Source organism: Dermochelys coriacea, chromosome 5 (assembly GCF_009764565.3).
Source record: "Dermochelys coriacea isolate rDerCor1 chromosome 5, rDerCor1.pri.v4, whole genome shotgun sequence".
Taxonomy (NCBI): Eukaryota; Metazoa; Chordata; order Testudines; family Dermochelyidae; genus Dermochelys; species Dermochelys coriacea.
The window spans coordinates 25,167,442-25,183,788 of NC_050072.1; the positions used below are offsets into that span (position 1 = coordinate 25,167,442).

The window sequence follows — 16,347 nt, forward strand, 5'->3', positions numbered from 1 at the left end:
AAGACAAATAGTATTCTGGTGTGTATTAACAGAAGTGTTGTACATAAGTCATGGGAGAAAATTGTGCCATTCTATTCAGCGCTGGTGGGGCCTCAACTGGAGTACTGTGTCCAATTTTGGACACCACACTTTAAGAAGGATATGAACAAACTGGAGAGAGTCCAGAGAAGAGCAACAAAATTGATAAGAGCTTTAGAAAAAATGTCCTATGAGGAAAAGTTGAAAGAAATGGACACGTTTAGTCTAGCGACAAGAAGGTTTAAGTGGGACATGATAGCAAGAATTGAAGAATATGTACAATGTTGTTATAAAGAAGATTGTTCTCTGTGTCCACCGAGGGTAGGACAAGAAGTAAATGACTTAGTTTGCCGCCAGGGAAATTTAGGATGGATATTAGGAAAAAAACTTTCTAAGGATAGTTGAGAACTTGAACAGATTACCAAGGAGGTTGTGGAATCCCCATTTTTGGAGATTTTTAAGAACAGGCTAGATAAACATCTGTCAGGGTGGTCTGTGTATACTTGGCCTTGCCTCAGCACAGAAAGATGGATTAGATGACCTCTCAAGATCCCTTCCAGCCCTACCTTTCTATGATTTCTCTGATTCTGTAATTCCCAGATCAAGCCTATCTCCAGTTTATTTTCTATTTTTTCTCCCTCTTACCTATGGAAGTCACGTCCACATAGTGAGGGTTAGAGATGTTACTTCCCATCTTATTAGTTGCCTTTACAGAAATGTTATAAGATGTCCAGAGATTGGCGTGCTTTTTGTCAAAGTAACAGGAATTGGGACCTGCAGTTCTGTAATCTGGACATTCATAAATCTGTTCTTTTCTGAAATTAAAAAATGAAAAATGATCAGTCATCAGGAAATTAAATAAAGCGTCTGATTTACTAATAGTGGCCAGGGTTCAGCAAAGCACTTTAACAGACGCTTTACTTTAAGCATGTATGTACTCCTGTCACAGCACAGCACTTAAGTACATGCTTAAGTACCATTAATTTAACTGTTTTGCTGAACTGGAGCTATCTTTACTAGAGCTACGCAGGGCTAGAACTTGTCCTTTGTTCTTTTAGAACTAGTAATTACATAGGTCATAACTAAATGTATGCTATTAAAATGGAGGAGGAGATGGTTTGCCTGACATGGAGCCATAAAACAGAATATTACAGAGAACACCAAAACAGTTCTAAAATGTTTAAGAACAAGAAGTTAGAGACAAATCAAAGACAGTCACTTGGTTTGAAGACAGCAAGTTGTCAAATATTTTCTTGACATATTTCCACCTGAAAGTCTCATGACTTAGCATTATGATAGAAAAGAATATTTTATTACTTTAATCAGGTCAGTCCTGCCTGCAGACAAGAAGATGCCTTGTCTAATTTTTAATGTTATAATCTCATTAAAATAAAAATGTATCAGTTCATTATACCTAACTCTCTTATTTCTTATAGATGCTTTTGGCAATAGCATTATTTTGCACTCATTTAGTGCTAGATTGTGTAACCAACATACAGCCTGGTGCAGGAGGCCATGGAGAGCTGCACCAATGCCTGAAGGAACATTGGTTGAGATGATAACCCAGGAGGCAAATCTTTTCCATAGCTGTGCACTCTGCATCATCCTTAGGTATGGGGCATATTGGTTCCCCTGGTGTGCTGCCTTACTCCATGGACCAATGAAGGGGAGGAACAGGCTTATGGCCCTGTAACCTCCCCACCTCTATCCAGCTGCGAACCAGTTCCTGCTGCCCACAACAGGGAAGCATTGAGATGTGCCCTCAAGTAGTAGCTGGGGAGGGGTCTTGTGTTCCCCATGGTCCTACATAAGCACAGATCACTGTTGGGCCCTTAGTCAGTATATAATCAAAAGTGTCTTAGAGATGTGTGTAAAAGCAAAAAAGAGCATGACCCTTCAATCCATATTCTAAGAGTGACTTTTAGTGTTTGTGAAAGTGGTGCAGGATTGAGAGCCCCAGAGAATGAAGCCCACTTTTTATGTGCAGATCAGGTATAACATGGGGAATAGCAGTGAAAGCAATCACTCTCAACACTCTGTCACACTGCCTCTGTGGTCTCTCTGCAAAGACTACACTCAGTGACAACTGAGATGGTGGTTTCTGTGACGCAGTCATTTGCCCATTACTATTATTACTGGTCAATCTCATTCCCCCACCTGTACAAGTAGTTTAGGATCTTCACACAAGTATGTCATAGAATCATAGAATCATAGAATATCAGGGTTGGAAGGGACCCCAGAAGGTCATCTAGTCCAACCCCCTGCTCAAAGCAGGACCAAGTCCCAGTTAAATCATCCCAGCTAGGGCTTTGTCAAGCCTGACCTTAAAAACCTCTAAGGAAGGAGATTCTACCACCTCCCTAGGTAACGCATTCCAGTGTTTCACCACCCTCTTAGTGAAAAAGTTTTTCCTAATATCCAATCTAAACCTCCCCCATTGCAACTTGAGACCATTACTCCTCGTTCTGTCATCTGCTACCATTGAGAACAGTCTAGAGCCATCCTCTTTGAAACCCCCTTTCAGGTAGTTGAAAGCAGCTATCAAATCCCCCCTCATTCTTCTCTTCTGCAGACTAAACAATCCCAGCTCCCTCAGCCTCTCCTCATAAGTCATGTGCTCTAGACCCCTAATCATTTTCGTTGCCCTTCGTTGTACTCTTTCCAATTTATCCACATCCTTCCTGTAGTGTGGGGCCCAAAACTGGACACAGTACTCCAGATGAGGCCTCACCAGTGTCGAATAGAGGGGAACGATCACGTCCCTCGATCTGCTCGCTATGCCCCTACTTATACAACCCAAAATGCCATTGGCCTTCTTGGCAACAAGGGCACACTGCTGACTCATATCCAGCTTCTCGTCCACTGTCACCCCTAGGTCCTTTTCCGCAGAACTGCTGCCGAGCCATTCGGTCCCTAGTCTGTAGCGGTGCATTGGATTCTTCCATCCTAAGTGCAGGACCCTGCATTTATCCTTATTGAACCTCATTAGATTTCTTTTGGCCCAATCCTCCAATTTGTCTAGGTCCTTCTGTATCCTATCCCTCCCCTCCAGCGTATCTACCACTCCTCCCAGTTTGGTATCATCCGCAAATTTGCTGAGAGTGCAATCCACACCATCCTCCAGATCATTTATGAAGATATTGAACAAAACGGGCCCCAGGACCGACCCCTGGGGCACTCCACTTGACACCGGCTGCCAACTAGACATGGAGCCATTGATCACTACCCGTTGAGCCCGACAATCTAGCCAGCTTTCTACCCACCTTATAGTGCATTCATCCAGCCCATACTTCCTTAACTTGCTGACAAGAATGCTGTGGGAGACCGTGTCAAAAGCTTTGCTAAAGTCAAGAAACAATACATCCACTGCTTTCCCTTCATCCACAGAACCAGTAATCTCATCATAAAAGGCGATTAGATTAGTCAGGCATGACCTTCCCTTGGTGAATCCATGCTGACTGTTCCTGATCACTTTCCTCTCCTCTAAGTGCTTCAGGATTGATTCTTTGAGGACCTGCTCCATGATTTTTCCAGGGACTGAGGTTAGGCTGACCGGCCTGTAGTTCCCAGGATCCTCCTTCTTCCCTTTTTTAAAGATGGGCACTACATTAGCCTTTTTCCAGTCATCCGGGACTTCACCCGTTCGCCACGAGTTTTCAAAGATAATGGCCAAGGGCTCTGCAATCACAGCCGCCAATTCCTTCAGCACTCTCGGATGCAATTCGTCCGGCCCCATGGACTTGTGCACGTCCAGCTTTTCTAAATAGTCCCTAACCACCTCTATCTCTACAGAGGGCTGGCCATCTCTTCCCCATTTTGTGTTGCCCAGCACAGCAGTCTGGGAGCTGACCTTGTTAGTGAAAACAGAGGCAAAAAAAGCATTGAGTACATTAGCTTTTTCCACATCCTCTGTCACTAGCTTGCCTCCCTCATTCAGTAAGGGGCCCACACTTTCCTTGGCTTTCTTCTTGTTGCCAACATACCTGAAGAAACCCTTCTTGTTACTCTTGACATCTCTTGCTAGCTGCAGCTCCAGGTGCGATTTGGCCCTCCTGATATCTTTCCTACATGCCCGAGCAATATTTTTATACTCTTCCCTGGTCATATGTCCAAGCTTCCACTTCTTGTAAGCTTCTTTTTTATGTTTAAGATCCGCTAGGATTTCACCATTAAGCCAAGCTGGTCGCCTGCCATATTTACTATTCTTTCGAGTCATCGGGATGGTTTGTCCCTGTAACCTCAACAGGGATTCCTTGAAATACAGCCAGCTCTCCTGGACTCCCTTCCCTTTCATGTTAGTCCCCCAGGGGATCCTGGCCATCTGTTCCCTGAGGGAGTCAAAGTCTGCTTTCCTGAAGTCCAGGGTCCGTATCCTGCTGCTTACCTTTCTTCCCTGCGTCAGGATCCTGAACTCAACCAACTCATGGTCACTGCCTCCCAGATTCCCATCCACTTTTGCTTCCCCCACTAATTCTACCCGGTTTGTGAGCAGCAGGTCAAGAAAAGCGCTCCCCCTAGTTGGCTCCCCTAGCACTTGCACCAGGAAATTGTCCCCTACGCTTTCCAAAAATTTCCTGGATTGTCTATGCACCGCTGTATTGCTCTCCCAGCAGATATCAGGAAAATTAAAGTCACCCATGAGAATCAGGGCATGCGATCTAGTAGCTTCCGTGAGTTGCCGGAAGAAAGCCTCATCCACCTCATCCCCCTGGTCCGGTGGTCTATAGCAGACTCCCACCATGACATCACTCTTGTTGCACACACTTCTAAACTTAATCCAGAGACACTCAGGTTTTTCCACAGTTTCGTACCGGAGCTCTGAGCAGTCATACTGCTCCCTTACAAACAGTGCTACTCCCCCACCTTTTCTGCCCTGCCTGTCCTTCCTGAACAGTTTATAACCATCCATGACTGTACTCCAGTCATGTGAGTTATCCCACCAAGTCTCTGTTATTCCAATCACGTCATAATTCCTTGACATCACCAGGACCTCCAGTTCTCCCTGCTTGTTTCCAAGGCTTTGTGCATTTGTATATAAGCACTTGAGATAACCTGTTGATCGCCCCTCATTCCCAGTATGAGGCAGGAGCCCTCCCCTCACAGACATTCCTGCCTGTGCTTCCTCCCGGTATCCCGCTTTCCCACTTACCTCAGGGCTTTGGTCTCCTTCCCCCGGTGAACCTAGTTTAAAGCCCTCCTCACTAGGTTAGCCAGCCTGCTGGCAAAGATGTTCTTCCCTCTCTTCGTAAGATGGAGCCCGTCTCTGCCCAGCACTCCTCCTTCATGGAACACCATCCCATGGTCAAAGAATCCAAAGCCTTCTCTCCGACACCACCTGCGTAGCCATTCGTTGACCTCCACGATTCGACGGTCCCTACCCAGGCCTTTTCCTTCCACGGGGAGGATGGACGAGAACACCACTTGCGCCTCCAACTCCTTTATCCTTCTTCCCAGAGCCACATAGTCCGCAGTGATCCGCTCAAGGTCATTCTTGGCAGTATCATTGGTGCCCACGTGGAGAAGCAGGAAGGGGTAGCGATCCGAGGGCTTGATGAGTCTCGGCAGTCTCTCCGTCACATCACGAATCTTAGCCCCTGGCAAGCAGCAGACTTCTCGGTTTTCCCGGTCAGGGCGGCAGATAGATGACTCAGTCCCCCGGAGGAGAGAGTCCCCGACCACCACCACCCGCCTTCTCCTCTTGGGAGTGGTGGTCGTGGAACCTCCAACCTCAGGACATCGCATCTCATGCCTCATGTCCAAACAAAGAACCCTTAAATGGAGACCTGACAGACAGCATGAATATACAGAACCACTGAAGCAAAATGTAAATGACAGAAAAGAAATGTGAATTTAGAACACATTCTCTTTATGTAAACTAACTCCAGATTCTGTCTTTATTAATCAGAAAAGATTCTGCTTTCAATGAAGTTACCAGCATCAGTAGTGACTCGGCTCCCCTTGCACATAGGGAACATGCATTTGCATATCTCGTGCTTTTATTTTCACAAGCACAGATGTCTCATTCATGCTTAAAATAAACCTCACTTTTACATAGTTCTTAAATAACACCTGTTACAATCTGGACCAGTCCTGCTCTTGGAATGGATAACACTGTCTGCATGATGGGATCCAACCCACTGAATCCCATGTGGTGCTAAGTTCTCTCAGTAGTGACTGGACACTGTTCCTAACTCTGTGTCTCAGGTGCACTCCCTGCTGCAGACCCCATGTCTGACACCCTTCTTGGACAGCAGGACCCTGCAGTCCAGCTGCCTAGAACCTGGAACCAGTGCCTGAGTCTCCTGAGCTCCACAGTTGTTTCAACATGTTCCCCTCAGAGACCACCTGGCTGTGGGAGCTCTGGTTTCAAGTTCACCCTCTCAGGGACAATGTCAATGCTTAATTTGTGCCAGGACTTGCCAGGGCTGAGCCCCGGCACTCCTAGGTTTGGCAGTTCATAGCCCAGGCACCTCTGGGCTTGCCACATCAGTTACGAAAGTAAAAAAATTCCTTGAGCCCTCGCACCTAGTTGCTGGAGCTTCAGCACCTCTTTCATTACAAATTAAGCACTGGACAATGTGGCCGTAAAACAAAGGAATTCTTAAACATGCACACACAGATCTTTGGAAAACAAACTCCTCATTTCATCTCCTTTTGTGAGTTCCTGGGTTTGGTCCAAGTCCTTTACAGAAGGCACTCCCACTGGCTGTGTCTTCTGTTCCTGGCAATTAAATTACTCCCTTTGCTTAGAGAAACACCCTTTTAAAAAAAACACATTCTGTCTCTCTTTGGTCAGGTGGACCAACTACAGCTCTCGCAGCCATGTGCTTAGACCAAGGGAATGTCAGCCCTCTCCCCACAGACAGACTTCTGTGCAGAGAGTTCATTCAAAGTCAATGACCCTGCTGAAGCAACCTCATTGTTTCTCCAGGGTAGTTATTCAGTGTTGATGGCTTTGCCACAGCTTTCCAAATACAGGTTCCCCACTAATTGTCAATTTCCAGCTACCAGAAGGAATGCTCAAAGCCATACTAAAGATTACATTCTAAACAAAATCCACAAATCGACAGGGATATATTCCCCTATTCTGTCACAACACCTTCGTCATCTGATAATTACCTGCAATTTAAAGACAAGTGAGAGTTTGGGGTCTGTAAATATATATGAAGCAAAGTAATAATCTACAGAATAATTATCCACAGCTTCTCACCCTTTGTTGTTGTAGAGCAGAGTGTAGTTGGTAGGAAGTCCTCCATCTGAGCCAGGTTTCCACCAGCAAGTAAAGGTTTCCATTTCTGGAGAACGACACTTCAAAACTTCAGGTTTTCCAGGAGGGGATTGCTCTGTGGAAGTGCATAAATCAACCTAGTTAATAAGCTTTACAAATATCATACATTACACATTTAGGTAGTACTGATGGTGAGGTATAAGGAGATGATAGACAGATTCCACAGATTGGATACAGTACACTGTGTAAATGCAAACATGAATGTGTGAATTACTTCTACATAGAATCCAATAGGTTTCAGAGTAGCAGCCGTGTTAGTCTGTATTCGCAAAAAGAAAAGGAGTACTTGTGGCACCTTAGAGACTAACAAATTTATTAGTCTCTAAGGTGCCACAAGTACTCCTTTTCTTTTATAGAATCCAATAGTATCTAAAAACATGTCATGTTAAAATAAAGAACACATTGGTTAATAATCTCTAAGAAAAAAGTGTATTCAAATTTGCATACATGTGCCTTCTCCTTCTAAGCTTATTTATTTAGTAAATTTCCATGCCACTTTTTCATTAATGTTGCTATTCACATTTTCATGGTGACAAGTCCTAAGAAGAACGAAGGGGAAGGCATAGGCTCTGAGGCTGGAGCACCCATGGGGAAAAATTAGTGGGTGCTCTGCACCCACAGTCAGCCAAGCTCCCCTCTCCTCCGCTCCCCCTCCTCCCCTGAGTGCGCTGCATCCCTTCTCCTCTGCCTACCTTCCAGCACTTGCTGCCACCAAACACCTGTTTGGCGGCCTAGCAAGCTCCAGGAGGGAGGGGGGAGAAGCGGGAATGTGGCATGCTCAGGGGAGGAGGCGGGGAAGAGGCGGGGCCAGGACGGGGATTTGGGGAAGAAGTCGGAATAGGGGCAGGGAGGGGGCGGAGTTGGAGCAGGGACTTTGGGGAAGGGGTTGGAATGGGGGTGGGATGGGGTGGAGTCTGTGCGGGGCTGCGGGCAGGGGGGGGGGTTGAGCACCCACCAGCGCGAGCAGAAGTCGGCGCCTATGGGGGAAGGGACAGGTATCTGCCAATACTACCTCTAAGGGTATGTCTACTCTCACACCCCGGACTCTAGGACTCTACAAGGTGGAAGGGTCCCAGAGCTCAGGCTTCACCCTGAGCATGGAATTCTACACAGCAATGTGAAACAGCCCTGCAGCCCGAGTTTCATGAGCCCGAGGCAGCTGGTATGGGCCTATCACAGGTTTTTCTTTGCTGTGTAAACATACCCTAAGTTATCACTTACTAACCCTAAAACTTTTACAAGAGTAAATCAAGACATTTTCAAAATCTCTTTACAGGAGTTCTTAAGAGAACTGATCATTTGAAGTTGTATAGGTTCCAATGAGGATCAGAATAGCCAGATTTATCTTGAGAATTTTCTAAACAAACTGCTTTCAGGAAAATAATGTGTTGTATAGTTTTCTACTTACCATTCAAACACTCAATGTTCAGAAAAAGCAGCAAAATAAATCTAACTGATGATGCCAAGTTTTGCTTCATGTTGTTTGCCTACTTCTTCTCCAGCGGGAAAAGTAGGATTAGAAGATAGCTGAAAAATATGACAATGTGCAACATTTAATAATAGTATTTAGCATGCATGTATTTATCACTATGTGTTCAAAGCACTTTGCAAACTTGAGCTAATTAATCCTCACCACACTCCTGTAATTCAATAAGAGTTATAGTTTCTAATTTTCCAGATAGGGAAGATGAATCACAGAAAGGCTACATATCCTACTCAAGGTCATTCAGCCAATCATTAGCAGTGCAACAATTAGAATTCACAGCATGGCCTGTTCTTGTGATTTGATTGTGAGTCTATGATATTTGGTGCCTTTTTAAAGATCCAACTCTCAGATTCATGCAATTACATGTGAATCTCAGCTTTCACTTGAAATGTAATTAAGGTGTGATTGCAGAAAACATGACCCAACTGAACCCTAAAGGCTCAAAAACTGGAAGGCAAATAAAAAGAACCCATCATTATTATTTTTTAAACTCACATTACTTTTAGCCAATCTCATGATTTTGAGGGGCCTAACTCATGATTATTGAGCAGTTGGGGTTGGAGTTGGAATTCAGTTGTCCCTCAGTTGCCATTCACCAAACAATGCTGCCATGTCAATGAATGTAACTCACTCTTTCTGTTGCATTCAATTTTGCAGTAAATCTAAATGACAAAGCAAGACTGTGACGTTTCACTCCATATCTTTATGTAAATATGCTTATGATATGAATGGCATAGCTGAGATGTACTTTACGCAAGATGGGTCTTGTAAGATACCATTGGAAAGGTTATAATTTACTGAATGTAATTATCCAAATTGTATGCCTGTATCATTTCTGTATCTGAAGTTAGAAATATCGACTACGTGTCTGTATTTCAACTATGCTACTTTGGGTGATGCCCACTGCTAACACTTCAGGTACAACAATGGAAAAGCCAGACAGGGCTGGTAACCCATCAGCGAGGACAATGGATTGTGAAAAGGCTTGGCCTTCCTGCGGACTACCACTGCCATGGACACTGTGATACTACAGAGTCAGGTGGTCTTGGCACCTGATACCGAACATTACCTGGGACTTTTTGTAACTTTCCACTGGAACGGAAGCAGGGTCAAGTTTGGAAAACAAAGGATTCCCGCCTTATGTAAATCCTATTTAAGGGTGGGGAGGAAGGCAAATGGGACTCCTCCTCTCCATGGCCTGTCTGCCTAAGAAGAAAGACTGCTAAAGCCACCTGAAGAGAAGGCAAGGCGGGAGTCCAGACTGAGACAGGGGGTCCAGTCTGAAAAGGAATATAACTGGAATTCTGAATCACAGAAACTTTGTAATCTGCCTAAAATAACACTTAGGGTGAGAATTTACATTTTGTAACCTGATTCTTAAGTATATTGAGCTTAGCTTGCATATTTTGCTTTATTTAGTCAGTAATCCACTTTGTTCTGTCTGTTATCTCTTATATTCACTTAAAGTTCACCTTTTGTAGTTATAAACTTATTGTTTGTTTATAATATAATCCAGTTTATATAATTTCTAACTGGGGCAGGGGCAAGAAGTTTTGCATGTCTCCCTCCACATTGAGGGAGGGGGCAAATTTCATAAGACCTTTGGGTTTGTACCCCTTAAAGGGAGTGGGCACGAGAGTGCTGGGGAGAGCCCCTAAAGCTGAATCTTTCCAGAGCAGATCTCTGTCTTTTTGTGCAGCTGGGTGTGACCCTGCCTATATGCTTGGCTGGAAGAGGCTTGTAGGCCTAACCCAGCAAGGCCAGGTAAAGGGAACCCAGGCTGGCAGAATAGGCTGATTGAGCAGGGAAGGCCCAGCACATCAGGTGACATCCCAAAGGGCCCAAACCCATCACAAAGACAAAAGAAACAATGGAAAACATAATATGGCTTCATGGCAGATGCAAATGAAGATAGGGGCTGATTCTCCTCTTGTTTACACCAGTGTATATCAGGAGTAACTTTACTAAAGTCAGCAAAATTACACTGGTGTAAGAAGGAGGACAACCAGCCCCATAGCTCTGAGGGAATTGTTCCTGTTTGTGAAGTGCATTCGTACCACTACATATCCTCAGAACACAGGTTACAGTGCACACAGATTGGGAATCACTGGTAGTGCTAAATCTACTTGCTTAAACTGTAACTTTCATGAGGAAAAGAGAAAGAGAAACCTCAACTAAACCTCCTGTTCCTCCTGATATAATTGGTTCATGACATGAGATGTTGCCTAGAGTAGGATTTCCAGGCTCTACCTGCTGGCCAACTGCACCCCCAACTATCATCCAATGGGAGATCGGCAAAGTCTCTTCAGCCTCACCTTCCCACTTCTGCTGAGTAAATCTGGTAGGAAATTGGGCTCTCATGACCCCCATCCGTACCTCACAAAAAGGAGATGACTTGGCTTGTTTGCACAGGAAATATACTTGTTGATTATTCCATTTCTACTACGTAATTACTTTCCATATCAAGAAACACATTACAAATTACAGATACGTAATTTAAATGCATATTTAAATTAAAAATCAGTTACATCCATAATGACTTTAGCTGTGTTTACTAGCAACATATACTATGTACTGCCCCAAAGCAAATTTTCATCTACATTTTCAGATACATTTTTAGCTGCCACCTGTGAATTTACATGCCCAGTTTCAGGCACACAACCAAATGAGCCTGCAAAATTGGGTGCATGCTGGTTTTAGTCACATAAAATGTATTTGTGCACAAAAACTTATCAGCTGGGCACTAAGTTTACATACAATCACAAGTTTTGTGCATGCAGAATGGATGTATACCCAATTCTTTGGCTGCAATCAGTTGCAGACACAAATTTTGGTGTACAATTTTGGAATCAGCTGAAAACTTGCTCTAACATAATGCAGAACATTAACTTCCTGGGAAAAGGCAATAGGTTTAATACACATTAAAAATAACAAACTATAAAAATAACTGTAACATTTATATAATACCCCAAAATATTAACAAGATTCTATGATACCTAAACCTAGTTAGAAGACATCACAGTTAATTAATTAATTAATATGGCACTTTCTATCCAAGAATCACACTATGCTAAGAACATAAGAATGGCCATATTGGTCTGACCAATGGTCCACTTAGCCCATAATCCTGTCTTCCGACCGTGGCCATTGCAGATGCTTCAGAGGGAATGAACAGAACATGGCAATCATTGAGTGATCCATTCCCTGTCATCCAGTCCCAGCATCTTGCATTCAGAGGCCTAGGGACACCCAGAGCCTGGGGTTGCATCCCTGATCACATAGGCACAGACTTTTACTTTTCCCTAAAGATACCCCACCCTCGCTCCACCCCTTCCCTCAAGACTCCACCTTCGCTCTGACTCTTCCCTTCAAGGCTCCACCTCTTGCTCTGCCCCCTCCCTATAGGCTCCCCCCTCGCTCTGCCCCCTCCCAAGGCCCTGACCTTACTCTGCCTCTTCCCGCCCCGACGCCTCTCCCTGCTCGCTGGTCTCCACCTTCCCTCAAGCCCCTCTCAAGCTGCCAAACAAACCTTTTCAAATTCAAATATATCTTTTTTGAGATGGGGTGACAACACAGTTTTCAAGTGTGGGTGTACCATGGATTTATATAGTGGCATGATATTTATTTATCCCTTTCCTAATTATTCCTAACATTCTGTTAGCATGTTTGACTGCCTCTGCATATAGAGCAGATGTTTTCAGAAAACTATCCATAATGACTCCAAAGTCTTTTTTTTGAGGGTTAACAGCTAATTTAGACCCCATCATTTTGTATGCATTGTTTGAGTTATGTTTTCCAATGTTCATTACTTTGCACTTATCAGCACTGCATTTCATCTGCCATTTTGTTGCCTAGTCACCCAGTTTTGTGAGATCCCTTTGTATCTTTTCAAAGTCTACTTTGGATTTTAATATCTTGAGTAATTTTATATCATCTGCAATCTTCACTGTTGCTACTAGTTTGGCTGTCATGACAACTACATAATCAGATATTCTTTTATATGTACTATTTATCAATATTGGTATACAATATACCATCTCCACTCTTCCTGTTTTTAATTTTTTTGGACCCATCTGTATATATTTGACAAAACCAACATTACTTTTCATCTGCATGCTGGTACACTTCATTTTTACCCTTCCAGATCATTTATGATAAGTTGAACAGCACTGGTCCCAATAAAGATCTTTGGGGGATCACACTGTTTACCTTTCTCCATTCTGAAAATGGACCATTTATTCCTCCCTTTGTTTACTGTCTTTTAACAAGTTACTGATCCATGAGAGGACCTTCCCTCTTATCCCATGAGCTTACTTTGCTTAAGAGCTTTTGGTGAGGGACCTTGTCAAAGGCTTTTTGAAAGTCCAAGTACACTATAAACATTGGATCACCCTTGTCCACCTGTTTGTTTACCCTGTCAAAGAATTCTAATAGATTGGTGAGGCATGATTTCCTTTTACAAAAACGGTGTTGATTCTTCCCCAAACAATTTGTGTTCATTTATATATCTAATAATTCTGTTCTTTACTATAGTTTCTACGAATTTGCCTCATGCTGAAGTTAGGTTTACCAACCTGTAATTGTCAGGATCACCTCTGCAGCCTTTTTTAGAAAGCAGCGTTACATTAGCTATCCTCTAGTCATCTGGTGCAGAGGCTGATTTAAGTGATAGGTTACATACCACCATTAACAGTGCTGCAGTTTCATATCTGAGTTCCTTCAGAACACTTGGGTGAATACCATCTGGCCCTGGTGACTTATTACTGTTTAAGTTTTCAATTTGTTCCAAAACATCTTCTATCAATAGCTCAATCTGGGAGAGTTCTTCAGATCTGTCACCTAAATAAAGGTTGTCTCAGGTGTGGGAATCTCTCTCAAATCCTTTACAATGAAGACCAATGCAAATAATTCATTTAGTTTCTCCACAATGGCCTTGTCTTTGCTGAGTGCTCCTTTAACACTTCAATCATCCAGTGGCTCCAATGACTGGCTGATGTTCTTAAAAAAATTCTTGCTGTTAGTTTTTGTGTCTTTTGCTAGTTGTTCTTCACATTCTTTTTTGGCCTGCCTAATTATATTTTTATACTTGACTTGCCAGAGTTTATGCTCCTTTTTATTTTCCTCAGTAGATTTGCTTTGCAAACAAGTTAATGCAGTCTCACAAATCCCTTTTGTGTAGGTGGGTCTACCACCATTTTTCTGTTTTTCTCTCACCTGTTGTATGAAAAACTGACAAACAATAGGTGAGGCTGACTATAGTGAAGCAGAGAAACTACTCAAGGAAGGGCTGTCAAAAACAACAACTACAAACATAGGTGCTGACTTTTGGTTTTGCCAGTGGGCACCCCATACTGGCCCTGCCTCCACTCCACCTCTTCCCGCCCTTGCTCTGCCCCTCCCCCTGAGGCAGGTCCCCTGAGTGCCTCCCACCTGCTGCTCCTTTCTGCCCCCTCCTGCCTGAAGGGAGGTGAGGGGGGAGGAGGGGGCAGTGAGGAGTGAATCATAGGGCAGTCCTGCTCAACATCTGGAAGAAGGGGCTGATTGATGGCCAGCCCCAGGGCTGCCAGAGCAGCAGCCCGACCAGCCCTTTGGGTGCTGAGCACCCCCCATTTTTAATCTGTAGGTGTTTGAGCTCCTGAGAACCCATGGAGTCGGCTCCTATGGCTACAAATCAGAGCTACACTTGAAATCCACTTGAAAACACACTTTCATTTGAAATTTTTTTACTTACCTTTATTACAGTAAATATAAGGTTGATACAACTAAGAGCCTTTTCCCTGATCATACTGAGGAATAGTCTCTCCACAGTTTTTGAAGCCAGGTTGAGCAATATATACAAATATCCATGATATGCTATAAACCTGGGGTTATCCTGCCCTCATACCCTGTAAAAGGGTTGCCACTCTCCACTAGTGCGCCTCCTTGTGTCTAGGTCTGGGAAAGTAGCTCACGCTGCACCTGTACTCCTTTCTGCTGGACTACATTCTCTGCAATAATTTCTCTTGTGGTAACTTGACCCTCTAACCAGGTCACCATTTAGTCCACTCCAGGGTTACTAGTACAACAGGACCTCTGCCTAAATGCCATCTCCAAACAGTGTTCAACTCCAACTCAGGCTGCGTCAATATACCAGTGGCTGGCAGGGGAACCTAGGCACACCTGCTATACCAGGTTCCAGCCCAGGGACCCTATAACCAGCAATCCAAGTATGCTTAGTTCCTGTCCATGTATCTGTTTCCCTGGGTTCCTTCCTACCCAGCCTCTCCATCTTCTCTTGCCTACTTCTGGGTTTACCGCTGGAGCTTACTCTACTCCCCATGATTACAGACTCCTTCCCAGCAACCCCTTTCTTTTTTCCCCCCTTTTTTATGGTGAAGCAGATTTATCTGAATAGTCTATAGTTGCCAACAACTATAATTCCTCAAAACCTAGAAATTTATATTCTCTTGCTCTGCCCTGTGTCTTTCAGGTAGTGTAACAAAAGTTTTTAATAATGCTTAATAATAATTTCCCCAATGTCTGTACTAAATAACAATGTAATGTCTGGTTTCAGAGTAGCAGCCGTGTTAGTCTGTATTTGCAAAAAAAAAAAAAAAAAGGAAGATTTGTGGCACCTCAGAGATTAACACATTTATTTGAGCATAAGCTTTTGTGAGCTACAGCTCACTTCATCGGATGCATTCAGTGGAATATACAGTGGGGAGATTTATATACACAGAGAACATGAAACAATGGGTGTTACCATACACACTGTAAGGAGAGTGATCACTTAAGATGAGCTATTACCAGCGGGGGGATGGGGGGAGAAGAAAACCTTTTGTAGTGATAATCAAGGTGGGCCATTTCCAGCAGTAAACAAGAACATCTGAGGAACAGTGAGGGGTGGGGGGATAAACATGGGGAAATAGTTTTACTTTGTGTAATGACCCATCCACTCCCAGTCTCTATTCAAGCCTAAATTAATTGTATCCAGTTTGCAAATTAATTCCAATTCAGCAGTTTCTCGTTGGAGTCTGTTTTTGAAGTTTTTTTGTTGAAGAATAGCCACTCTTAGGTCTGTGATCGAGTGACCAGAGAGATTGAAGTGTTCTCCAACTGGTTTTTGAATGTTATAATTCTTGATGTCTGATTTGTGTCCATTTAGTCTTTTACGTAGAGACTGTCCAGTTTGGCCAATGTACATGGCAGAGGGGCATTGCTGGCACATGATGGCATATATCACATTGGTAGATGCGCAGGTGAACGAGCCTCTGATAGTGTGGCTGATGTGATTAGGCCCTATGATGATGTCCCCTGAATAGATATGTGGACACAGTTGGCAATGGGCTTTGTTGCAAGGATAGGTTCCTGGGTTAGTGGTTCTGTTGTGTGGTGTGTGGTTGCAAGTGAGTATTTGCTTCAGGTTGGGGGGCTGTCCGTAAGTAAGGACTGGCCTGTCTCCCAAGATCTGTGAGAGTGATGGGTCGTCCTTCAGGATAGGTTGTAGATCCTTGATGATGCGTTGGAGAGGTTTTAGTTGGGGGCTGAAGGTGATGGCTAATGGCGTTCTGTTATT

General features: G+C 43.8%; 1 protein-coding gene across 4 annotated transcripts in view; it reads right to left on the minus strand.

The window, feature by feature from the left end:
• Window positions 1-16,347, minus strand: part of PRLR (prolactin receptor) — a 165,740-nt gene that overhangs the window by 25,463 nt on the left and 123,930 nt on the right. For 3 of the 4 annotated variants that reach the window (XM_038402011.2, XM_043514968.1, XM_043514969.1), the window contains exons 3-5: window positions 8,715-8,833; window positions 7,229-7,361; window positions 664-833 (exon numbers count right to left, since the gene is read on the minus strand). In XM_038402011.2, the coding sequence (XP_038257939.1) occupies window positions 664-833; window positions 7,229-7,361; window positions 8,715-8,784 (373 nt within the window). In that variant the 5' untranslated portion in view covers window positions 8,785-8,833. The remainder of the gene's footprint in view (window positions 1-663; window positions 834-7,228; window positions 7,362-8,714; window positions 8,834-16,347) is intronic. The other variant, XM_043514970.1, reaches the window with a different exon arrangement.